A 25,352-nucleotide genomic window follows, 5' to 3' on the forward strand; every position below is an offset into this window, starting at 1 on the left:
CCAAAATAAAAGAGTAAATGTCTTTACAACGAGCATAGATAAGGTGATAATTGGCATATATCTCAAACAAAGAGATTGTAAGTTCGATCTTCATCCTCACACGTTGTACTAAAAAAAGATAAAGATGTCTTTACAACTAAGTTGTATTCATGCTTCTCTTTAATCCTTCCCATAACTGTCACTATTAGGGTTAATTGATATAGTAAATTGTTGGTTTTAAGGCTATTTAAAACCTAAATTATTTCAATTTAATTAATCTTAGGTTAAATTTGAGTAACGTTAAAATGTAAGTGGGAAGATGAGACTTATCTATTCACAATTATTGGTTTAGGATTGCATGGTTGAACATCCAGGTAAAGTTGACTAGTTTTGATTGTGGAGTGTTCAAAACCTTGAGTAAAAAATTAATTTTCCTTAGCTCATAGTCTTTGATCATCAAAGTCATCTATTAATTTAACCCTTTGGTTGAGTTGATTCTAAATTGATTTGGAGTTTTTGGAATTAATTAACCATTAGTGATAAGTAGAAGAGTTATTATCTGCCATCGCTTAAATCATCTAGGGTTTCACTTCAATTACTCACGAAAAGTACATTTCACTATTTTTATATATTTCTCAATATTATTTCGTAAAAGTAACTTAAGTGAATATAAATTGATTTAAGATTCGTCTAACGTTTATATTATTTCATCCTAAATTATCCTCCACTCAACCAAAAAAAAAAGAAAGTTAATAACTATCTTTGTAATATGACCATTGTAAGTCCAATGGCTATTGAGGCAATTAAAAGAATGCCAAAATAAACTTTTGAAACAAACTATTGGTAAAATAGGTGAGAATAATAAACAAAAGTAAAAGTAACCGTGAAGATGGGCTGTCATGTTGCTGTCTGGATTTATCATTTATGCTACTGCCTCCAATGAGAAGAAAATTGTAACTAACATGGACGAAATAAACGTGTGATCTCGTATGATATTTGAAATAAGTATTTATTTGTTTGTGAAGTTTTTAAATGACACATTTCCAAAGTTTGTAAAATTATTTTAAATCATCTCTAAAATACTTCATATTTAAGAGTCTATTTGATAATATTTTCATTTTCTGTTTTTGGTTTATGATTTTATTAAGAGATCAAAATCGTTTGACAACTATTTATGAATCTTGGATCTCATTTTTTAAAAATATTCTCAAAATTATATATAAATTTTAGAAACAAGTTTTTTATTTATTGTTACCGTAATCCGTTTCCAATTTGTTCTAACATGTTGGAGGTGATTCACACCATACACGTGGCACGCATTGGTTGAGTGATGAGAATTACATGTAACTTTCATTGATAAGCTTTAGGTTTCATCACCTCGGTTTTATTTCCTAGAACCGAGTCGTCGCTTTGTGTGGCCGAACCGATCAAGCTTCCTGGAAATATGTTCTCATTTATTGGTTGAACTAATCAGCTTCGTCTCGACTCAGCTACAGTTTCCGACAAACTTCATGACAATATGCTGTGATTCGTTGCCACCTTAAAGAGTTGTTAAAGTCTTGTGGGAAATATTGTCAGAGAAGTCGTCTATAAATAGAGCTCATTCACTCTATTTTGAGATATTCTCTCTCCAATTTAATTATATCAGCTACTAACTCTAACTTTAGTATCGGTGTGTGTTCTGGCTTGCATGTGCTATCACCCGTTGAGTCATTCTCAGTCCGAGTCTCGCAGTATCGGTGGAAGTCATGCAATCATATTTTTCTATAATCATTCTCTCTCCTCGTTTCTCTCTTTCTCCGGCAAATCTCTCCGCCGCCCGCCGTCCCTCCACCGGGGTAGACGATCAGACAAATGTAGCAATGCCCATGGGTTAAAAACCCGACCCGGGCCCCGCCAACTGCCACATTCCTGCGCAGTCATTGAAACTCGGATCCTCGATTTCTGGAAGAGCCCTAACGGCGCACCAGGCTGTCGGCGTCAATTGCACGCCGTTTGTTCACGCCATCCGAGTTGTCCCTTTTGAAAGTGGGGCCCACCACTGAAAATTTCCCCTTCTTTTATTCCCTGGATTAACTTTGACTTTCTGTTCAACGCCGTCCCGCTACGTTCTCCGACGTCTCTGTTTGGGCAATGGGCATGGGCGTGGAAATTTTTTTATTAAATTATTATTATTTTCTCAAAGTACGAGAATTTCGTTGGTATTTGTTTCTTTTCTTTTTTCTTTTTATAGATATTGACATGATTAAAAAATTAAATACGACTGACAAATTATAACTTTCTAGTTTCTTCTTCTTTCTTTTTCCTCTTTTCAAAAAAAAAAAAGAAGAAGAATTTGTGAGTTCAATATAATTACAAGTACAATTTCAAGCATGCGAAAGAGATCTTTCATTTGAGAACTATTTTGTCTATTTTTTAAAAAATAAATTTTTTGTGCTAATAATTTATTTATCTAACACATTTACAGAATTAGTTTCTAAAATCGTATATTCCAACTTTAATAAATTCGTCGAAAATCATCGAAAATTTTCTCTAGATGAATATATATGTCAATTATAAATGGTCGTGACTAGGGTATGAAAACACCCACCTACCATCATGGGCATCCAAATGGCTCAAATATGTCTTTAGATGGGTATTCAATGGTATCGAACATCTTGACATTTATTCACTAATTATTTATCACATCTCATGTAAACATGTGAATTCTTATATATGTAAAAAAAATTATTTATTTTTTTAGATGAGCCGGAACTTTCATATAATAATCACTGTCATCACACAAAGACATATCCATATTACAATCATAGAGGCAAATAATCCAATCCCAAAAAAATAGATATATTTGTAATTAAAATTTTAAAAGTTGAATAAGCTATAATTTTTATTTATAATTTAAAAATAAAAATGGAAAGAAAAATACATAATAATTCAAGAAAAGATCAGGGCAGATTTCCCTCCAAAATTATTCCTTTGTGCCATTTTTTAATTTTCGGACAAATGGTTGGTGGCAGTTTTCATTTGAAAAAAACAAAAAAGAAATGCCACTTTTTTTTTTTTTTGGCTCTTACGACATACTTTCAAAAAAGAGAAAATAGTACTAGTAAATGTTTTTATTAAAAACAAAAAAAAAAAAAGCTAGTTACGATTACGATACGACATGTCGGCTACCAGAATGAAAAATGATGAGATCCAACTTCTATGAATCATTATGGGGCTTAGATTAATATTACACTCCAAGGTTTAATTGACGTCATAAATATATACTTTTTATTTTATTTTATGCAAATATGTCAAAGTAATTTAATTATCGTATTAAATAATTATTCATAAAAAGAACACATGAATCTAAATCTCGGAATAATATGAATTATACCCGATTCACCCCATTAACCTTTCAAAATCATGTATTTGCGAATATCTTTAGAAATCAGGAAAAACCACTTATTTTAAAGTAACTATGAAATATTTAATTAGGTAGATACTTTAGAGAGGAGAGCTCGAACATATGATATTTAAGACGTGTCGATATATTGATCGGTTGAGTTATGCTTCAAAATATAAGTTAAATTATACTATACTCCTACACGTCATGACCTATTTACTACTAGATACGTACATTTTTATTTATAGATATCAAATCTAAATGCTTAAACAATCATTGATTAAATGACGATCCAATGGAAAATTGAGTGTAGTGGGGCTCAAAAACTTGAATCCCAAGCCTACTAAGATAGGGTATTTGTTAAGATGCAGAAAAAGGAATTGGGGATTCCTTTTGGATGATGTGGAAAATGTGCATAACTTTTAAGATAAAGTCAAAAGAGATAAATACAGCCCTAAAAACAAACAAACCAACAAGGAGGTATATTTAGAAAAAGGAGTACTCTTTTCTATGTGCTTCACAGCCAAACTTAGAAAATGATGGTTTGGCTTCACCAAAATTATATTTATCAATCATATCATACATGATTCAACGTTCTAACCTATGCGATAATATTTTTTTATTTTCGATTTCTTTTTGTTTAAATACTATTTTAGTCCATGAACTTTCAAAATGTTTATTTCAACTCTTATACTCTGTAATTTTTTATGTTTATTTTAGGAAATGTACTTTTAAAACATCTGTTTTGGTATGTGTACTTTTGATCAATTTGGTCTCTTCATTTTCATTTTGTATCACTCATTTCCGTTATGATTTTGGCAGGACAAATTTCACTCACTAAATTTATCGAGGTGGAACTGTAAATTTGTATTAAAAGTTGTGTTAAAATAAAAATAATTAGAAAAATGCAATTTATACATATTGTCACAATTACTAATAATTAATTCGATCTTGTAGTGGAAATTTTCAAAAATGAAATGTATAGACATTTTATTAGCCGTGGAAAATGATGTTTGGTTTTATTAAAAATAAAAACAGTACAAAATTTTAAATTTTACAAAATTAAAATGAACTAAAAGAGTAAATGAAAAGGAAAAACTAAAGAGAATTACAATAAATTAAAAATAAAAGGGTAAAATGGAAAAAGTTTCTCCTTATAGGCTATAGCGCTACGTTGTAGTTAAAGCATTCTGTTTCTTTATCTAGAGATCAGATGTTCAATCTCACATCCCCACATCGATACTATATTTAATTGAATAAAAATTCTTCAATATAAATAAACCATCAATCAACCAAAAAACTTACGTTGATTGATAGAGATAAATTTAATTCATTTATGGATATCTAAACTCTCGCTCACTTGTGAGCTTGAAAAATTGCACAAAGGTCGAATAATGAAAATAAAAAAAAAAAAAATAGGGAGGAAACAACACATATTACCTCCTACTCTAATACTACCGTAAACATTAATAAACCACCAATTAATCAAAAAATTTAAATTGATGGGTAGATGCAAACTTAATTCATTTATAGATATCTAATCGAAGTAATAAAAATGAAATATAGGACAAGTGTAAAATTCGAAAAAATAGACAAAAATAGAATTACAATAATAACTTCATGCACTCTATAGTCGAGACTCAAAGATCATTCATTAGATTGAGAAATATGGGTGTAGAAGAAAATGAGAATGTGGAATTTAATTATGGATTTATGAAATACAGTAAGGGTAGGTAGGAATTAAAGATGGCACAAAATATATATATATAATAGGGATGGAGGGGGAAATTTTAATTCATGAGGAGAAGATGGTGGCATGACATTAAATAAGAGGAAGCAAAAAGGAGAGTATTGAGGAGAGGTAGGGCTGGAAATATAGGGGTCCCCTATACCTTGGGGAAGCATTTAATTCAAAGCTGCTCAAGCAACTATTTTGCCTCCTTTTAAGTGACGGGATAATTAATGTGAAAGTCTCGTATTAGGTGAAGATAATTATTTTAATCTATATATTATGGATAACTGTTTACCTTAATTAATGTGGGATTTTGTTTGACTCTTTACCGACTGATTTCAAAATTAAGTATAAAATAAAGCAGGATGATTCCAAACTACTGAAATCTAGTGAATTAAAATGTGAAAATTATACTAGCTTCTAAAATCTATGTACAAGATTGATACACTATTTTTCACAAACTACAAACCCTAAACGAGACAAATCCCAACTAAACTAAAAAACTTTCTAAAAAAATCACATCTTCACCGCCACCATACTTTCTCCATCCACTTTGCTTTTATTGCACTTATTTTGTAAATTGCCATTTCTACCCCTCACACCGCTCACTATTCTCATTTCCCACCCACCACTTTCTTCTTTTTCCTTCAGCTTTATTTTCCCAGTAAAGCAACTAACTCCTTTTCCCCCTCGAACTTTCACATCCAAGTTCCTCAATTTTACCTAATCTGCCACCCTTTCTTCTTGATTTCATTATTTCTTTTTGGAGATAAATGGACGATCTTTCCATCAATTACTGTTAAACTAGGTTCATGCTAGTGTCACTCGTAATTGTTAAATATTATTTTACGTTTTTATTGTATCAATCAAAATAGATATTATAAAACTATATAGAATGTTAAAAATATAAGATAAATTATGAATTGCATTAAATTTCTCAGGTTACATTTAATAAATCTCTTAATTAAGAAAAATGTGTTTAATAAATCTTTAAACTTTCAAGGATTTATATGATACATTTCTAAGTTAATTTATGACTTATAAGATATTTTTTAAAATTTAAATACTCATTGGATATAAAATTGAAAGTTTAATAACATAGATGACTTATTTAGACACTTTTTAGTTTAAATTGATAGACATACGTTTCATAGTTATTTCATTTCTGATTTTCTATTTTTTAAATTACTTTTAGAAGCTTTCACCTATTTGTATTTAATATAGTTTTTTTAATACACATCTCCAAAATCTAGGTCAAATCTGGGAAAAAAAAATTCGAAAAGGAATTTTTTGTTTTTGAAATTTGACTAAAAATTCAAATATGTGAAAAACTTATCCATAAAATTGTAAAAAACTAATATAATTTTTGCGAAAGCGAACATAACTCAATGATAATTGACATATATCTCTCATCAACAGGCTGTGAGTTCGATCCTCCACCCCACATATAGTACTAAAAAAAACTAACATAACATTATTTAAAAGTTCAACGAGTGTAACGGGTGGGAATCAAATCAGGGAAAATTTACGGTATACCATACTCCATTCTATTTGTTATTTGTCATGTCGGCACTTATTAAAAATGGTGTGAGATCCATTCTTGTAGTACTGGACTTTTCCTCATCAATAGTTTAATATGTCTTGTCCACTAAACTCGTTTCAAATTGATTTAAAGTTGATATATAAATATATTATACTGTTTTAATCGTTACAAAACTACCAGCATCCGAATACTCAATGTTACCCACCGGCCTAAAAGTAAGTTGAAACCTCCCTCTCTCGAACTATAAATGGAAAAAAATTCGTTACGAAACCAATTAATGATTAATTCAGTCTTCTAATCTCTGTTAATTTCCCATTAATTTCCCCCCTCAGCAATTTTGTGATGGCAACGGGTCGAAAAATTGGTTGGAGTGGCAGCACAGTAATTAAATACAAAACACGGGTCGTTCGAGTATTTCGTCTCGAAGTCGCATTCCAAGTCCAGCTAATGAGAAGGTGCCACGTATTCCACAATGTCAAAAGCATTTTGCTGATAAGGACTACGTGTTTGCCACATCGGAGGCCATACCACTCTGGCACAGCCACGTGTCCACAAATCTGTACTGATGGAGACCTCATCTCGTCTCCTCTGCGCCCCACTCCGCTTTTTCCCGTTGATAAAACAATAGAAACTCCGCTGAATTTATTCTCTCCCACAGCTCAATTTCAGAGAAAAGTGAGAAACTTCAGAAGCTATATTGCTATATACTCTGCTTTGAGCTGAAGGAATTTATTTGGCGTTTGTTACTGGGGGTTGCTTCCATTTTCAAAAGATTCAAGCTCTGTAAAACACATTCTTCTTCGTTAATTCACGAGGGGGGCCTTTATATTTTGCTATTTCCTTCCCTTGATGTGATTCGAAGAAACCCAACTTCCCAAATCTAGCCGTTCGAACCCAAAATTTGTCGTTTCCTTTCTGCCGTTTTTCCGTTCCTGTGATGAAAATTCTCGAGCTCTTGTAGCTGGAAATATTGATTTGGAGCTTTGGCATGGGTTTGGGGTTTATTTGAATTTTTGGTAGCGGAGAATGCTGGCATTTTTGGAGATGAAAAAGCTACTGGGGGGGTTTTTCGTTTTGTTCTTCGTCTTCTTCGTGGCTCCAGTGTTCGTGAGATCTCTGAACCCACCTCTGAACGACGACGTTTTGGGTCTGATAGTGTTCAAGGCCGACATTGAAGACCCTGAAGGGAAACTCGCGTCTTGGAATGAAGATGACGATAGCCCCTGTAATTGGGTTGGTGTAAAATGCAACCCCAGATCCAATAGAGTCGTTGAACTCGACCTCGGCGGCTTCTCTCTCTCCGGCAGGCTCGGCCGTGGCCTTCTTCAGCTGCAGTTTCTTCGGAAACTATCTCTTTCGAACAATAATCTCACCGGAAATCTAAGCCCCAATAATGCTCGCTTCGAAAATCTCCGGCTGGTCGACTTGAGCGGCAACGGTTTTTCCGGGACGATTCCGGATGATTTCTTCCGGCAATGTGGGTCGTTGAGAGTAATTTCTTTAGCTAACAACAAACTTTCCGGGAAAATCCCCGAAAGTTTGGGTTCTTGTTCTAGTCTTGCTGCGGTTAACTTATCCTCTAATCAGTTTTCTGGTTTGTTACCTTCTGCGATTTGGTCCTTGACCGGGCTTCGGTCTTTGGATTTGTCTGACAATGTTTTGGAAGGGGAAATTCCGCAGGAGGTGAAGGGGATGAATAATTTGCGAGGTATTAATTTGGGGAAGAATCGGTTTTCTGGGCAGATCCCAGATGGGATTGGGAGTTGTTTGCTCTTGAGGTCTGTTGATCTCGGTGAGAATTCTTTCTCCGGTGACATTCCGGCGACAATGCAGAAGCTTAGTTTATGCAGTAATCTTAATTTGAGAAGGAACTTATTTGAAGGGAAGGTTCCTGAATGGATTGGTGAAATGGAAGGCCTTGAAGTCTTGGACCTTTCAGGAAATAGATTTTCTGGTCAGGTTCCAAGTTCATTTGGGAATCTTCAAAATCTGAAGGTTTTGAATCTTTCTGAAAATGGTTTGACTGGTAGCTTGGCAGAGTCCATAGTTCCTTCTCAAAACCTTTCAACCATGGATCTCAGCCATAGTTCTCTCACCGGCGTTATTCCGGTGTGGATGCTGAAGCTGGGTTCTCAAAATGTGTTGCCTTCTGATGTCAAAAGAAGCTCTCTTTCTACAACAGTGGGAAAAGCACTTGTTAATCTTCAAGTTTTAGATTTATCTCACAATGCATTTTCTGGTGAAATTTCACCCGAGATTGGGATGTTAAGTAGCTTGCAGGTGTTGAACCTGTGTAAGAACTCACTTGTTGGGACTACACCGAAGAGTATTGGACGACTGAAGGCCTTGGTTCTTCTCAACTTGAGTGAGAACCAGTTGAACGGAAGTATTCCCGAAGAAATCGGTGAGGTCGTATCGTTGAAAGAATTGAGACTGGAGAAGAACTTGCTGGAGGGTGAAGTTCCAGAGTCAATAGGGAACTGTTCGTCACTTGTAACTTTGTAAGTTGTATTTTCTCTTATGTTTCATTTTCATTTGGTGGGATTCCTTCATTTTGCTGAATTGAACTGTGCTTTTACCTATTTTCACCTGCAAGTCTGCTTGAAAACAAGCAGAATGTGAGGGAGCCTGATGTCTCTCCTGAGTTTTTATCATTACGATCGATGTCGCTCTTACTTATGCCACGAATTTTGCAGGGACGTGTCGGAAAACAGATTAACTGGCTCCATACCAGCAGCATTGTCTAAACTGACTGATCTTCAAATTGTGGATTTATCAACAAACAATCTCAGTGGTGCACTGCCAAAGCAATTGTCCAATCTTCCCAACCTTATTTTGTTTAACATTTCCCACAACAACCTTCAAGGTGAACTGCCTGCAGGTGGCTTTTTCAACACAATTTCCCCTTCCTCTTTGGCTGGAAATCCCTCTCTTTGTGGTTCCATTGTCAAGAAATCTTGCCCTGGTGTCCTTCCAAAACCCATTGTTCTCAACCCCAACTCATCTTCCGACTCTGCTTCTCCTTCATTACCTTCAACTCTTGGTCACAAAAGAATCATCCTCAGCATCTCTGCACTCATTGCCATTGGTGCAGCAGCCGTTATCCTTGTTGGTGTAGTTGCGATCACCGTCCTTAACTTCCACGTTCGGTCGTCTGAAAATCATCCTGCGGTAGCCATCGCATTCTCTGGAGGGGATGACTTCAGCCACTCCCCAACTACGGATGCAAATTCTGGCAAGCTAGTCATGTTCTCGGGAGAGCCCGACTTCAGTACTGGAGCACATGCCCTTCTTAACAAGGACTGCGAGCTTGGCCGTGGCGGATTTGGAGCGGTTTACCAAACTGTTCTTCGTGACGGGCATCCAGTTGCAATCAAAAAGCTTACTGTTTCAAGTCTTGTCAAATCTCAAGAAGACTTTGAGAGGGAGGTTAAGAAGTTGGGGAAGGTCAGGCACCAAAATCTTGTGGCTCTAGAAGGCTACTACTGGACTCCATCACTACAGCTTCTCATATATGAATTCGTTTCTGGAGGGAGTTTGTATAAACATCTTCATGAAGGATTGGGCGGGAGCGTCCTCTCGTGGAACGAGCGGTTCAACATAATCCTCGGAACAGCGAAAAGCTTGGCACATTTGCACCAAATGAACATCATCCACTACAACATAAAATCAAGCAATGTTCTGATTGATGGCTCAGGCGAACCTAAAGTTGGAGATTTTGGCCTAGCAAGATTGTTACCGATGCTTGACCGATACGTGTTAAGCAGCAAGATACAGAGTGCACTTGGCTACATGGCGCCCGAGTTTGCCTGCAAGACAGTTAAGATAACCGAGAAATGTGACGTGTATGGGTTTGGAGTTCTGGTTCTTGAGGTGGTAACTGGGAAGAGACCTGTTGAGTACATGGAAGACGACGTCGTGGTACTCTGCGACATGGTTCGTCGGGCGTTGGAAGAAGGTCGGGTGGAGGATTGCATCGACGGGAAGCTCCAGAGGAACTTCCCATCTGAGGAGGCCATACCAGTTGTGAAACTAGGCTTGATATGCACCTCTCAGGTGCCATCAAACCGGCCTGATATGACAGAGGTTGTTAATATATTAGAGCTGATCAGATGTCCATCGGAAGGCCAAGAGGAATTGGGATAAATCCAGTTTGGTTTGTTACAAATCTGAAGGGGATTCAACACAGATCATTGGCGAAGAAGAATCCGGTCTGGTTTCGATCAATCTTAAGGTAGACAAAAACATCAAAATGTTGAGAGTTCTCTGTTTCTTTTTCCTTTTGCTGTAGTTTTGTTGATTCCTGTTGTATTTAGTAGTTCTCTTGTGTATGCTTTAGAATTCTCCGGATTCCTCTTCACCGGGTTCGAATTCGGATCCCCAATCAAAAGTCGTTAACCGTTCACTAATCTTCATATTATCTGTTTATTTCAAGATATTGTGAAAGAAGCATCAGCTTGTGAAGATATAATACAAATGTAAGATCTTTTCAAACAGGCATTAGAAAGTTAGTAGATTTAATCTGCATTTTGTTGGTTGGAAAACAGGTATATTTATGAGACATAATGCCTTAGAAGTTCAAACTTTCATCTTTCTGCCACAGTTTTGGCTTTCATGGGAAGACTTTAACAGAAGAGAATACAGAGAGAAATCTGTTATTTTGTAATGTAAAAAAAAAATTCATTGGTTCCAAAGTTTGGCCGAGTCCTTAACCAAATAGTTAGTTTAGATATATTGCAGGCATGTCACGGCGAACGATGGTCAAGACTAAATTCAAATATAATTCAAAAGTTAGAGATATAGTTGAAAGTTTTTGAAGAATTAAAAAGGACTAAATGGACTCGATACTCAAACTTTCCCCGCTAAATTTATAACTTCAACCCAATTTCAAATCTAGGGTGGATGGTTTGTTCTCTTCCCTTTTTTTTTTCACCAAGAACATATTCAAATGGGTGAACTTTTTTTTTTTTTTTTTCTTTTCCCCTTTTTCATCAAGATCATGTGAGAGAGAGAAGAAAGAAAAACAGAAAGTAAAGGCAGAATGTTACAAGTCAAAAAGTGAGATGAGAGTGTAAGAAGTGTCATAATTCGTAGCACCAACTTGGGACCAAAAGTGGTGAGTACTGAATAGAATAACCAGAAACCACAATTTTTTAAAAGAGAAACCTATTGACACTGAAAAAGTTTCCTATACCACACAAGAAAAAAGAATATCTATATCTCTCTCCCATTATTCATATTCTCTCTCTCTTTTTAAAAATCCTTTTTTGAAAAGAATTAAATAAAGAAAAAAAAAAGTTCTTCCATTAAGCCATTGTGTCTCTGCTCCATAATCTCAAATTTTTTTAACTTCAATAATGATGCTTTTTCTTTGTTGCAAATGTTTGGTTTAGGGGGTGAAAAAGCTGCCATTATCTTATAAATTCTTCCTTGTTTTTGCTTTTTAATGACCCAATTCCAAAGCAAAACTCAATTTCACTTTGGAACAATCAATGAGGTTCCAATCACCTCCTTTTATTATTAAATTAAATCGATTTGATTTCTTTTTTAACAAGTAATGAGGAAATTAAAAGTCACCTTCTAATGCAAATTTAGAATGGTAAATTTATATATTATTTCTTAATTTACGAGTAATACATAGATTAATGATGGCCATGTGCAGAGGCTGCATGATGAATGAGCTGCCCAAAAAAGTGAACTGAGACATACAACTAAATAATTAAGTATTATGGGTCAAGCAAAACTTCACATTTTCATGCATTAACATAAGTTTGGCACATGGGTCTTATCATTTCTTTTTCACGACAAGAAGTTCCTTTATATTTATGTTCACAATCTTTTCTTTTTTAAAAAAGAAATACCAAAACTACTATTACTTGGAAATATTGAATTTGTTTGTGACTTTGTATCTTTTACTTTGTTGTAAAAGATTCTTCATCTAACTACTATTCATAAGGTTGCAAAAATATTGACCTGCGTTATTTGTTTTCAACGTGTGTTTAGCCTTATATTTATAAATTAGTAGTAGTTACCAACTAAATATTTAATTTAGTCTATTTTACCTGTTTTAATTTTAACAAAAATAAAATGAGTATATAACCTGAAATAATGTATTTATCAAAGTTTTTATCTTTTTATCTTTTATGTAATTCTACATCATAAAATACTGAAATCATTTTTAGAATTTTCACTACTTCGATCCCAGAATTCGAAAATAGTTTTAAAAAACAAATATGTTAAATCTGACCAAACCCATATTAACTGAATCAGTGAATTCGAAATGAAAAAAAGAAATCCAAATGGCCAACCAAAGAGACCCTTAGTTATTTATAACTTGGGAATAATTGGCATCTAGTTTATATAACATTTATAAGAGAATTGAAGTAGATTTAGAGTGAGGAGAAATTTGAACTAAAATGTTGAGATCTCAAATCCAAGTGCAGTCCATAGAGTTAGATAGTGGAGAGGAGAATAATATTTGAGAGATTGAATCATGAACAAACTTTGGAGTGGATGATGAGAAAGTGGGGAACAAAAAAAAAAAAAAAAGGAAAAACTGGGCACTTCAAAACCTTTTCTCTTTTGGTTTGCACTTTATTGAGGGGCCAAATGATACCCTCTTCATCTATGTAAGCACGCTACCACTTAACAATACAAAGCAAATAGTCTTATCATTGCTATGCTCTTTACTAAAAGAGTTGAATTATTGCTCTTTTCCAAATTCCAATTTCCAGCTCTACTAGGAGCAAAACTGAGACCTATTGTCTGCCAAAGAAAAAAAGTAAAAACTATCTATTGTCATAAGCATACACTTGTAACTGAACAGTCAAAAATTATCTCACAGCTTTTTACCCTATGACATGGTTGGGAGGGAAGCAGAATTTTTATCCTTCATCATTCTGTTGCTAAAAAATTTGCTATGTTCAGTAAATTTTTCTGACCTTTCAAGGTTGAGGAGTATGGGGAGATTCTGACCTGTTTCTTTTCTTAATCATCCCAATCATTTCCCCATCCATCTCTATCAGAAGTTTTTGAGTTGAGACCGTTTGAGGATCCGTTTGCCTTCATTTGAGCACTGGATTTATTGGTAGACTTCGACTCGTCCCAGTCGTCGTCCCAGCCTTGATCCCATCCTTCTGCTGCTTCCAAATCGTTGGTTGGAGAAGAGTCGTGCTCTGCCAATTCAAGCTCCTGATATGGGACTCCATCGGCATGCCGTTCCTTGGTTCCCATATTGCAGCATGCCCAGACACCTCCAATGATCAAAACGATTGCAAATAGCAGGTAGGATCCGGAAACAAGGTTCAAATGGTTTAAATAGAAAGAGATCTTCTTTAAAATGCTGCCACTTTTTGTTAGTAATCCTACGTGAATCATACACTTCCCATTTCCAGCTTCCAATGTAATCATGGAATTTCCTGGAACATCTGAAATATTAACCTGAAATAAAAGATGAAGCACAAATAAATCTCAAGGTGCGCCCTGTAGAATTCGAAAATCAATAGATTCAAATTTCATATAATTCAAAATTGAAACCAAAGAGGCGGTCTCAGAAATCTTTGTTTTGCCTTGAGTAGCAGATATCTGATCGTTATCCTACTTTAAAAAAAGGTTAACTGTTCTCGTGAAGATCCAGCAAAGATTAACGACAAGTACCTTTTTGGCATGATGTTCTGGGATTTTTATCTCCTTGTATTTAGCATTGGAAATTATAATGTTCACTTTCATAGAAGTCTCTCCGTCATTTTGGATTAGAAGATATTGTTCCACCACCGCTGTGAGAAAACAGTCTTTTAGCAATACTGGCCATGGAAGCTTAACATAGACTATAATAAAAGTTACAATGAATTTACAAGGATCCCCAACCCTAATAAAATTGCTTGAACTTAGTACATCTCAATATTTGGAAGACAGCTATGGCGTGGAGATGATGTTCAGAAGAGCAGAAAGGAATTTTTAAAAATGAACAGACAACAAAAAATGAAGCTGAATAAGCTACATAATCCTTGGTATTGGAAGAACATTAGCATTATTGTTATATCTGCTAGGTAAGTAGAAACAAGATTACAGAAACAATCAGTTTTAAGTAAAAATATCAAATGGTTTAAAATAAATGGACTACGCTAGCACATGAAGACAACTACTTGTATTTGTTTTGCCTCAAACACTCATGGTTATGGTGTTTTTTCAGTTTCCATTACACGACCTCTCCCTTCCTGGCCGTTAAGCTTAGCATGAACGAAAAGGACATGAAGAGCAGCACCGAACTGAAGGAATAGACAAAGGTATGCAAAGGTTCGTCTTTTGCAGTTGGCCATTTTACTAATTTTGACAGATTGCACAAAATCTCGCATGATTACCCACATCCCTTTGCAGCTAGGCCAGAAAAATCATGTTGAAACCAAGTTTAACATCTTATCAGTCACAAAATAAGCAGTAAAACCATCACAAAGTTGAAGTTTCGAAGAAGCCTATCCATTGACCTTGGAATTTTGGAATCTTGGTGAAAGGCATTTGGTAAATGACTGAATGCCTAAGCTAGAGTATATGACTGTTGTTTGTAGGTGCTCTTGTACGTACGCATCCATCAATCCTACACAAGAGATATCCACCTGAAATTAATCAAAAGGCTTGCTCTCAAGGCAGCAGAACAGAAGCGACAAACTCTTCCTTGGGTAGCCTATCATTGGAGTAAGTAGTTCTGGAACACGAATAAACTTCTAACAAAAAGCTACTAACCCCGAAGCTTGCCATTAACGGTAATTCCGAGTAGGGGCCAACCTTCGATGCATATCCTGATCCTAATTATTAGAAAGCTATACTTACATTGCAATCTGGTCGGTTTAGTTGGTTCTTATCAACTTCCCATACAACCTTTAAGGCTTTAATCACTATTCTGAGCAAATATTTCAAATTTGAGAAGTACTTGGAGGAAAAACATGTCTAACAATGAAACTATATATTACTGGGGACCCGGGGATGTTGTTGGTTGATTCAAAATTTACACTCGGTAACATTGTTAATTTACTAATATCACCTGAACCGATAAATTTGCTTATATTCTTTCTTCCCCTATGAATAGTTTGCACGTCACTACCATTGGAAGCCTAATAAATAAGGAAAAAATCCATATCAATCAAATTTCATATCACTTAAGCATTATAAGCATTCCTACTTGATAATGGACGGTATAGTTTCCTCAAGGAAAATTTCACCACCTCCTTTGATCCAACTAAAAATGTACAAACCAATAATGACTTTGAAATGAAATTTGTATTGCTTCCATTACAATAATGATATTACAGACCTGACTATTAACGATGCATCAAGTTCATAAGATTGAGTGGCTAAGAGGGTGAGAACTTACATTGGGTGTCAAAGGTAATATTTGAACTACACGACTACTATCTCCTGAAACATTTTTGGATAAAATACTTCTCCCTCCACTTCTTTATCCTTGTTAAATGACCTTTAAAAACCATCCCTTTTGTCCATACCTGAAATACTTCACAATTTTGGTACATGAATAAGGGCTGTAAGTTATCTACTACTCTGAATCCATGCTTTTCACCATTTTAGTTTTATCCTCTCGGCTTAATTTTAATTTTACCTTGAGGATTAGGCGGGGCTTATTCCATTAGTATCCTATCGTTGATAGCAATATCTGTTTTCATATGTGTTCACTGTTCAGTAACTTCATTTTGCAGCTTCAAAAAACAACGTGACAACAACTGCCTCTACTTAATTATCTGTCAATTTTTCTAGTTGCAGTGCCTCTGTTAAGAGTCAACAAGGTGTAGGTCCATCCATTCCTGAATTCCTGTTTGCAATACATGATCTTGAGCAACTTTTTGGAACATTGAATCAGCAAGGTTATAACAGGCATTAAGCCAATAGAACTCCTCTATGTATTAGTCTACATTAAAGACGTCCTGCTAGCTATCTCAATGTGCTTCATACAGTAACTAGTCATGATGAACAAGTAAAATCTTTCCCTCATCCACTTATGCATGTGAGTCCCAAGAATGAACCATGTCATATACAAGATTGGAATCTGTTGGATCCATCGCATTGTAGTTGAATTGGAGAATCATGGAGACATATCATGGATATGGATAGGCAGCTTGTTGCCACCCTCGATTCTGATTGTTTTGCGGAAGAAAAGGTAGTCATCCTCTTCTCTGCCGTCACATTTGTTCTCCTGTAAGTAACGTGCATGTCCATTCAGACAAACTAACACCCAGTAATTGAAAGGATTGTTGAATGGTGTCGAGGGATTGCCTAATTCAGACCAGCAAGTTCTTCACTAATGACATCCTCATGCACAAGACCCTACTGTGGATTGACTGTAATGTTTTGAAACTAATTACAGTATGCTCTGCAGTCCCCCTCTCTTCCCATCATTTTTGGGTCCAATGATTTTAATGCTTCTATTCGATCTTTCCATTAGCTGATCTTAATGTAGACATTTACCATTAGCTGAAAGTTGGAAAAATATTCTCCACAGCTACTAGCTTCTGATTCCAACCAAAGCTGACTTAATTGCTAGGCTAACTAAAAGTAACCGCAGTCACAATACAAGAGGCACTATTATCAGCAAAATAACTACATATTATCGTTGGTCAACAGAGATGCATTTATTTATTTGGGAAAGACAACAGAAGAATGCATATCAAGTAAACAAAAACCAACTTTAGTAAGCAATGAGCAGAAAACATCATAGGAATAATTTCTCAAATCACAAGCTTGATTTAAAAGCTGAGTTCGAAAGAAGAAAAACGCAGTTACCATGTTCTGCAAACAGAAGGCAAGCAGTCATATTCTCAAGGTCGTGGCAAGTATTGTATGACGAGTTACACTTCTCGGTAGTAAAGCCATCAACTAAACTGGTAAATGGCGGAATTGCCGGAGTTGGGGAACTTTTTGGGGCACCCCCACTAAATTTACGATTGGTAACAGAGCTAGGACCAGGACCAGGAGCCGGAGCTTTACTCTAACAAAACGAAGAGGCGAAATATAAACTTCAAAGTCAACCGCAATCCAAAAGTTGCATCAAAATCAAGAAAATCGAAGATTCTAAAGCAAGATAGCAAACCTGAGGAGAAACCTCCGAAAGCGCGAATCGGAAATGGTCGTCGGGGAAAGAAGCATCGGATCCGCGAATGAGAAGGAAGAAGGCGAATAGGAGCGGCAGATGAGGATTCATGGTCGCGAAAGATCTGCCGCCTTTCTACGACTCCCGAATCGAGGAGAAGCGCGATGAATTGGAGAAGGCGAAAACGCACCACATTCACATTTCGGAAGATTTCAATTCAACGAGAAAAATAGAATACAAGGAAGAAGAAGTCGTCAAAGGGAAAAGTCAAAGTCAACGAGGAAAATGCAAGGTGCGTCCGCCGGAGCAAGGTCTATAATCTGTAATTGTGAAGTCTCTTTCCTTCCGTCTTCGTAACGTCCGGAGAGACGACGAAGTCCGACCGGCGCAACGCAGTTAATTAATTATCAAATTGTTTTTTAAAAAATTATACTTTTTTTTAAATGATTTATTTGATAATTCATTTTCTTTCGTTTTTTTTCCTATTAAAATTGGCATTTCTCAGTCGCAAAGATGACGGCAACCGCTCCTATCGGTGCCGGCGATCTTAAATTTCATTAATTTGCTTCTTTTATGAAAAATTGGTGAATAAGATACGAATTATAAAAATATTTCGAATTATCCCAACCATATTTTACAGGTTGGTAGCTTAAAGATTTGGCGTGATGGAACTACTTCTCAAAGCACCCTTTTGCAAGGTTTCTAACGCTTTTTTAAATTTTATTATTGTTTTGAAATAGATTCGTGTAAAATAATAAAAAAGAAAATATTTAAGAGACTTTAAGGGGGTAAGTTTGTTTTTTTTTTTTTGAAGAAAAGAGTTTAGGTTGAAATGGATTAATAAAGTCAGTCTCTAAAAACATATCACCAAGAAAAAGAAAAAATCAGTCTCTCGAAAAATAGATATATGACATAATTTAATATAAATGGACCTTGTTTTTTTTCTTTTAAATTAAGTTTTCAAATAACTTATATGTCATAAAAATTTTCAAAATATATATGCAAGAGGAAGAATTATTTAGTTTGAAATAACTCATAATAGTCATTTCATTTTTTGGTTCAAATAAAGTGTGGCAAAGGCACAACAACTTCTGAGCCTCGGAAGAAGTTATTTATGATAAAAAAAAAATTAAAAAAAATTCCTTTCCAAAAAAGAAAAAAAAAATCTTGATTTGGTATCCAGGATGATGTCACCAGAAACATAGGTTTTGAAAGGAGTGACTAAAAAACAGCACTCTCTTGAGAAATGTCTATTGACCCGAAGAAGAATAAAATTTAATTTTTATTTCGACAAAAAATCTTATTTTATCTGTGAGATGTGTGATTTGAGGAATAAAAATCTCCCTAAATTGCAAATTCCCCTCCCAAAAAGCAAATCTCCCACAAATTAACATTTCCAGAAATCTCCAAAATTATTCCACAAAAACAAAAACAAGAAATAAAAATAAATGAACTTTAATTAACGAGTATTAAATGCGAATTTAAGAATAAATAAAGTTACTCCGTTGACTTCAATGATTGTTAACTAAGTAAACTAATACAGCTACTTGCTTTTATGACGTATTAGCAACGAAAACAAAACAAAAAAACCAGCCGTTCATTAATCTATTGATATAGTTTACTTAAAATAAAAAATGATCTAGTTTACAATTATCGCAAAATTAATAAAGAGCAATTTAAATTAAATATTTATTAGTTTGATTATAAATTTAGTCATGAACTTCAAAGTCTAACATCTATTATATCTTTAATTTTTTAATTTTGTATTTAATAGATGGATCTAATTTGCAAGATAGAGATACTATTTGAAAAATCTTTTAAAACTTTGTTCCCAAATGTTAAAAGGAAAGCCAATTTCAAAAGTTGCTATGGAATAAAGAAACTGATAAACAATAGTTTTAATTGTTCTCCAAAATAAGTATGATTAATACAGTAATTATTAATAAGAATTAGATATAATTTAATATTTTCTCTCTCCCTCACTTTCTCGTTCATGAATCCCCATGAGAGATAAGAAATCCCAAGAATTTTGGGGAAAAACGACCTAAATGCTTAACTTCAAACATCAATGGCGAACGAAAAGGAAAAAGAAAAAGAAAAAGAAAAGATCAGAATAACGAGAACTTGTGAGAAATCAAGAATGCTACGAATCATTAATTCACAGAGTCTTTTAGTATTGAATTTTAATCGAGATTATGAGTGTAATTATACTTCACAATTCAATCGGCATTATCTACGTCTTACTGATTCTGCAGCAACCAGCAATTCTCGAGCTGCGATTTGGTCGTCTCTCTGAAATTCTTAACCCTAACCAGACAGAAATGCGTGCACCACAGTCCCAACCCCGCCGCACTACTCGTCTTCAACAAGTAACACACCGGCCCTCCACGTTCTACGCCTCTTCCTTGTATTACGATTCCCCACGCCTTCGATTCGCCGGCGATATTGCTTCCATTGCCGCCGCCGCCGTCAGCGTCCTCGTCGTAATCGTCGTCTTCTAGCTCTTGAACGAACAAGATGCCTTCCGGCATCGGAGCCGCTCCGTTCTTCCACTGTTCCTCCAAAACCGGCCAACGCTTCTCCTCCACCGCCTTCTCCGTCTCGAATCTCGCCGCCTCACCGTCCTCCGTCGTGTAAAACCGCAAGAACAGAGGCGCTTCTCGAAGATTCTTGACAATATCAACAACCGATTCCTTCATCCATTCATCGAGTTTATCGCGCGAAATAACCTCATTGCCGTTACCTCGCCTATTCACCGGCTGCAAACTCGTCATCGCCGATACGAATCTCCTCGATCTCCTCCATCTCGCGCCGCTTCCGGTAGGAACCACCAAAGAGCGAGGACCGGCCTTCTGATCACAACATCCGTCGTGAACATTGACATACGGACGGTCCAATACACCGCAATTTCCTCCACATCGAATTCCTAAGGAAGCCATCCGATAATCTCAGACAGCACGAACAGAGCAATTGGCCTTCACTTGGATCGAAAACGATTGTGGTTGAAGAAGACGGTGGTGGTTTAAGAATTCCGCGGCGAGTATGGATGAAACGAGATTTGGATAATAATCGATGAGATTAAATCCGTTTCATAAAAGATAAACGCCAATCGAGAAACTCGAAAACGATCGGAAAAAATTAGACGTTTAATTGGTCAAAATTGGAATGCCTTTTCTTCTTCTAATGATATGGAAATTCGTTCGAAAAGTCTCTGAGTCTTAAACTCGTCGGCTCCGAGTCTCGTTTCCCCAGCGGAATTCCACTTTCGTTTTGAGTCCCTGCGGGTCGTCTCCTTTTATTACCATGCAACCGCATTTGTGTTCGATCAGTGGTCACGTGTTCTTTGGCAAAGTGACGATTATGCCCTTGGTGTGTCGTGGTGTCGAATGAGTATTGGTTTTACGGTGGGGGTGAGTGTAGGGAATTGTGGCGTGTTCCGAGTGGAAACTGCCACGAGGTCCAACGAAAAAGAACGTGGACTCGGGGCGATTTCCACGAGTTTTACACGCGAATTTTAAAAAATTGGGAAACGTAAGGCAATGAAAGTTTGAAACTGTCGATCGTGGCCGTTGATTCATGGGTTGCTGACATGGCACGCGGTGGCATGAGGAATCTGCATGGAGGTCTGATGCCCCCACGCACCGTGGCGTATGCCTTCTGTGAATCCTGGCCAATCAAATCAGTTCTAGATCCACGTCAGTATACCAATGCTGACTCATGAGCAGGGATGTGTAGGTTATGGAAATGGAAAATGATTTTGAACGTAAAATTACTTTACACAAGGTATTAAACATTTGTTGATATGGTGGCATTTTATTGATATATCAATAGAACTATAGGTTCAATATTGATATGGGAAAAATAAATCAGCATTTTCATCACAATATAAAAAAATGGACGAAATATGAAAAATGTCTCACTAATATATACATAATATTCATATTAATTATTTTTAATTTATTCATAAATGTAAAAATATTTATGTGTTATTTAAATATTTTTACAATTTTTTAGGGTCTCTTGACCATCGACATCGACGTTTAAATCTTTGTTAGTGTTCATTTTCAGCCTCTGACCATTGGTAAAACACACACACATTGATGACTATATTGAGATTAATTTGACGGAAGAAAAATGTTATTCAACGTTCTTCACAACTCCCGATTATTAATAAGGTTTGCTTGATATTTATTTTCATAAATGAGTTAGTTATATTTCTTGACGAAAGTAGATATAGGTCTTGAACTAGCTAATTGTTTAAATAATAAGCATAAAATAATTCATAAAATTAAAGATGTTTATAAATTTTAACAGTTCTACTATTAAAATATTTCACATAGTTAAGGAAAATAATATAGTCTAAAAAAACAAGGTACTTTTTATCTATCAATATATTCTTAAATCATTATTTTCTCCACTAAATAAATTCAGGATGATAATTCAAAAGATATCAGTGTCTCATTAGTAAAAGCATTTTTTATAGGACGACAATAGGATAACATCATTATACTAATTTGAGCATAAACAAAAATGATTAAGACATATATCTCTGATTAAAAGATCGTGTAGTCGAATCTTCCCATCCTATAAATTTATCACTTTTTCGGGCCGGAGACGATAAGAGGTTGAACTAAAAGGAATATTATTTTGGTTCAATTAAATGAAGTACTCGTGACAGATTAAATGAAAATGGTGGCTGGCTCCATTCTTTAAACGTGGGTACTTTAAAAATACAATAATACACGACTCTTTCTCTTAGAATAATAGTAATTTAAAAAAGCGTTTTTTAGCCAATTTAAAGATATTTTACTACCAGAGTGGAAAAGAAAACAACAATAAATATATTTTACAATTTTATAAACTGTTTAGTTACATAGTAACAAAAATGTTATTTTTATAGGGAACAGTTCATTAATGATGTTTTAAACAGTATGCACAAGAATCTTAAAAAATAAATACATAAAATAATTAAAACTTTTCTTTTCTTATACCAGTTAGAGGTATACTTATCTTGGTATAACCAATTAAACTATATTCAAATTTAAAAAATTATTTAAAAATAGCTTCAAAGAATAACTACTATTAACATCGTTGTATTTCGTTGTAAATTTCAAAAACATATGAAATTATACGAAAAAAAGACCAATGTTTTAAGTGTTTTTTAATCTCAATTTAAAAAGTTGTTGATATTTAATAATATGTTTGTAAACTAGTGGTTGTTACCCACTAAATATTTTGTTAAATCTAAAATAATATTAATATAAATTGAAGAATTATAAAATTATATTTGATAGGTTTTAATTTCAACAAAAATAAAATAACTTTAAATATGAAATATTATATTTTTCAAAAAATAAATCTTCTAAATAGTCTCTATGATCCATTTAACTCGATAGAATTTGAAAAAAGCCAAACTTATTCTAATTTACCTGCGATTCAAAAGATTTGTTTTTAAAATTGTTGAATTCGAGAATACTGAGAAGTTCTGGAAACGAATTAAACATATAACAAAAAACTAATGGAGCTTTTTAAATGTTATAAGTACATGAAAAGTCTTTAAAAAATAACGACTTAATCAATTGGAGACTTGAGTAATTTTTTTTAGTACGAGACTTGAGTAATATTAATCTATGAAATATTTTAATTTGATAAATACATGTAACTTTTTGAAAAAATTAAAGACAACATTTAAAAATATAAGAAGTCTATTATTTTTGCCAACATGACTATGATTTAGATGAGATTTTTTTTATAATTTTTTAGTACAACATGTGCGAGTGAGAAATAGTGTTTTAGTTGGATTGGAGATATATATCGATTAAGGTTGAGCTATGATTTTCAGTGAAATGTTTTATCTCAAATATTGAAACAAATTTCATGATTTTTATCTTTTAAGATAGAGGAAAAATATTATTTTTAAATGTAATAAATTCATCAAATTGTAACTCAAACTTAAATAAGTGCTGCAATATTCATTTTAAAAGAGTGTTACAATTTTTAACCTTAACTTTCTACTTGAAATTTTATTGATATATTCCCGACAAAATTGATATTATAGTCTTTTTTTTTTTAATTTTAAGTTTTTGCGAAGTTATTTAGTAATTGAAAATTAGTGAAAATTGAATTGTAAAGCTTATATAAATTTACAATTCACTGATTAAATTAAAATGTAAAGTGATACAACTTGTTGCCTATTTTCTTACGTTGCACTCAAATGCTTCCGGATCCCAAAAATGTAAAATGAAATCATTGTTTAGGAATAACATTTACCACAATAATTAAGCCCACTCTCGACTCTCACTACCACTTTTTTCTTTCTTTTTTTTTTTTAATAAGAGTTATCTTATTTAGACTTAAATTTTATATTTATTTTATTTAACCCTTGAATTCTCAAATATTTCAGTTTTAATCCTTTTAACTTTGCTTAAAAGATTATTCTATTACATATTGTAAATTTTCTATTAATTGTTCAACAAATACTAAACAATTGTCTCATAAAACCACCTCATCATACTTGACTTGAAATATTTTTCTACTGTAACTTTCACGCGTGGGCAGAAAACTGCACGTTAATCTAATTTACTAAGCTATGACAAATGAATAAAAGATTATATATATTATGTTCAATCATAACATTTTAAGAAAATGACAAGAATAATTAAAATATTTCTTATTAATGCAAAGTTTACCAATCAAGTGTAATATTTCAATGGTCTGCTGTCATTTTAAGGCATTATTTGAAAAACAACTTAGGAAGTAAACAATGATGTTTTTTTAATCGCTTTAGAAAAAAAAATATCCTAATTGTTTATAAAAATATATTTTTCAAATTAAATCCACGATAGAACGAATTTCTCCTCTTTAAAAGATTCACGAGCAACACTCAACAGCATTGATTTATCTTTTAATAAATCACGTTTTAGAATGAAGCATTGTTTTACAATTATATAATTGCACAAATTTTTCTATGGCCAAAATTTAATAAGTACAAGAACTGTGGTGTACTTGGCTTTGTCCCATTCATGGAGAGAATGACTCAATAATGAGTCTTTCGAGAAATTTTGCCATTTCCACAAATTTTGTTTATCATGGGGTTCGTCATTCAACCCATTGAATAAATCAAAATTTTTGTTCATGCAAATAAAAATAACTTTTAAATAATTCTTAGTATATTGTATAATTATTTAAATTGTAATGTATAGTAGCTCTGCACTTTTGAAATGTTTATTCAGTGTATGAACCTTAAAATGTGAATTGTGACGTGGGTATGTATTTATTATTATTAATTTTTTTGTTTTTAAAGATGTGAGTATGTATTGAAGCTATATAAACTAATCCAATTGGATATTGAGTAATGCAAAAATTGACCGTATAGTAATTTTTAGTACAATAAATATATGAATGGTAATGATTTGAACTTCAACTTCACATTATATAATAGCTTAAAAGAATCATTTTTTTAAAAAAAAATCTCAACAACTAAGATAAATATTTTGAAAGTTTAATAACAGATCCAAATAAATGTCATCTTTGGAACTAAAATTAAATGAAAAATACTTGCTTCTCAATAGTGATGATCAAATCTTATCCTCGTCCCGTTGAAAAATTGAAAACTTAT

General features: G+C 34.0%; 3 protein-coding genes across 3 annotated transcripts; 1 reads left to right on the top strand and 2 right to left on the bottom strand.

The window, feature by feature from the left end:
• Window positions 1-7,244: 7,244 nt before the first annotated feature.
• Window positions 7,245-11,048, top strand: LOC111006338 (putative LRR receptor-like serine/threonine-protein kinase IRK). Its single transcript, XM_022278215.2, has 2 exons — window positions 7,245-9,140; window positions 9,336-11,048. Exons 1-2 carry the CDS (start codon window positions 7,666-7,668, stop codon window positions 10,783-10,785), a joined length of 2,925 nt encoding a protein of 974 aa, XP_022133907.1. The 5' UTR covers window positions 7,245-7,665; the 3' UTR covers window positions 10,786-11,048.
• Window positions 11,049-13,196: 2,148 nt separating this feature from the next.
• Window positions 13,197-18,131, bottom strand: LOC111006692 (uncharacterized). The gene is made up of 4 exons (XM_022278756.2): window positions 17,735-18,131; window positions 17,428-17,632; window positions 14,296-14,414; window positions 13,197-14,079 (listed from the first exon to the last, which is right to left on the bottom strand). The coding sequence occupies exons 1-4, from the start codon at window positions 17,843-17,845 to the stop codon at window positions 13,627-13,629; spliced, it is 888 nt and encodes a 295-aa protein (XP_022134448.1). The 5' UTR covers window positions 17,846-18,131; the 3' UTR covers window positions 13,197-13,626.
• Window positions 18,132-19,875: 1,744 nt separating this feature from the next.
• On the bottom strand, window positions 19,876-21,006 carry LOC111006084 (uncharacterized). Its single transcript, XM_022277831.2, has one exon. The coding sequence runs from the start codon at window positions 20,671-20,673 to the stop codon at window positions 19,975-19,977; it is 699 nt and encodes a 232-aa protein (XP_022133523.1). The 5' UTR covers window positions 20,674-21,006; the 3' UTR covers window positions 19,876-19,974.
• Window positions 21,007-25,352: the final 4,346 nt, after the last annotated feature.

This window comes from Momordica charantia (assembly GCF_013281855.1).
Source record: "Momordica charantia cultivar OHB3-1 chromosome 4 unlocalized genomic scaffold, Mcharantia_2.0 BLBB01000004.1, whole genome shotgun sequence".
NCBI lineage: Eukaryota > Viridiplantae > Streptophyta > Magnoliopsida > Cucurbitales > Cucurbitaceae > Momordica > Momordica charantia.